General features: G+C 44.2%; 1 protein-coding gene across 1 annotated transcript in view; it reads right to left on the reverse strand.

The window, feature by feature from the left end:
- Window positions 1–12: 12 nt before the first annotated feature.
- Window positions 13–690, reverse strand: part of LOC107578311 (unconventional myosin-XVIIIb-like) — a gene marked incomplete at both ends in the record, with an annotated part of 5,405 nt that continues 4,727 nt past the window's right edge. Inside the window, 3 exons of the mRNA XM_016264278.1 lie at window positions 13–130; window positions 274–339; window positions 567–676. Of these exons, the coding sequence (XP_016119764.1) occupies window positions 13–130; window positions 274–339; window positions 567–676 (294 nt within the window). The remainder of the gene's footprint in view (window positions 131–273; window positions 340–566; window positions 677–690) is intronic.

Consider the following 690-nt stretch of genomic DNA (forward strand, 5'->3'; position numbering starts at 1 on the left):
CCTTCATGTGGCGGTATTTCTGGCGGCCCATATGACCCAGACAGGACGCTTGAAGCTGCACCAGCCAGCCGCTCAACAACTGATCTCTCTGCTGATCTAAAGACCTCAGGACACCACGCTTCATAAACACCTTCATAAACACACACATCAGAGTGAGAATGAACTGAAAACTTCCGAAGTGAAGGATGAAATAAAACCTGTGTATGTTACAGGTACATCTTGATTATTATAGATAGATAGATAGATGGATAGATGGATGGATGACTGGCTCACCCTGCTCGCTCCTAAAACAATGCTTTTCTTGTCTAAATCCAGATCAATCAATAATTCCTCCACAGCCTGATATAAAGGGATGCAAACACAAACAAACAGAGCTCAGGCCCACTTTTGGAACAGCAGCTCCCTGAATCAATGAGGGCTGTTCAAGCAAAAACTGGCTAATCAATAAACAAGTTAATAAACAGGGAAATAAATAACGTCATCATTTGACATCATTAAAAATAAATGACATTTTAACAGAGGGTAATGAGGTGCGTGTACGCCATGGTGATTCAGGGCGTCCAGACCTTCCTCTCATCAGGGGTAATGAAGACAGAACCGTATCGCTTCATTATGGGAGCAGAGAGGGCCTGAAAACGACAGCGGAAATCACCCAGGGACATGTGCTCAGGGTAGCCTGCAACACACAGA

Source organism: Sinocyclocheilus grahami, unplaced genomic scaffold, assembly GCF_001515645.1.
Source record: "Sinocyclocheilus grahami isolate Dianchi unplaced genomic scaffold, SAMN03320097.WGS_v1.1 scaffold9686.1, whole genome shotgun sequence".
Taxonomy (NCBI): domain Eukaryota; kingdom Metazoa; phylum Chordata; class Actinopteri; order Cypriniformes; family Cyprinidae; genus Sinocyclocheilus; species Sinocyclocheilus grahami.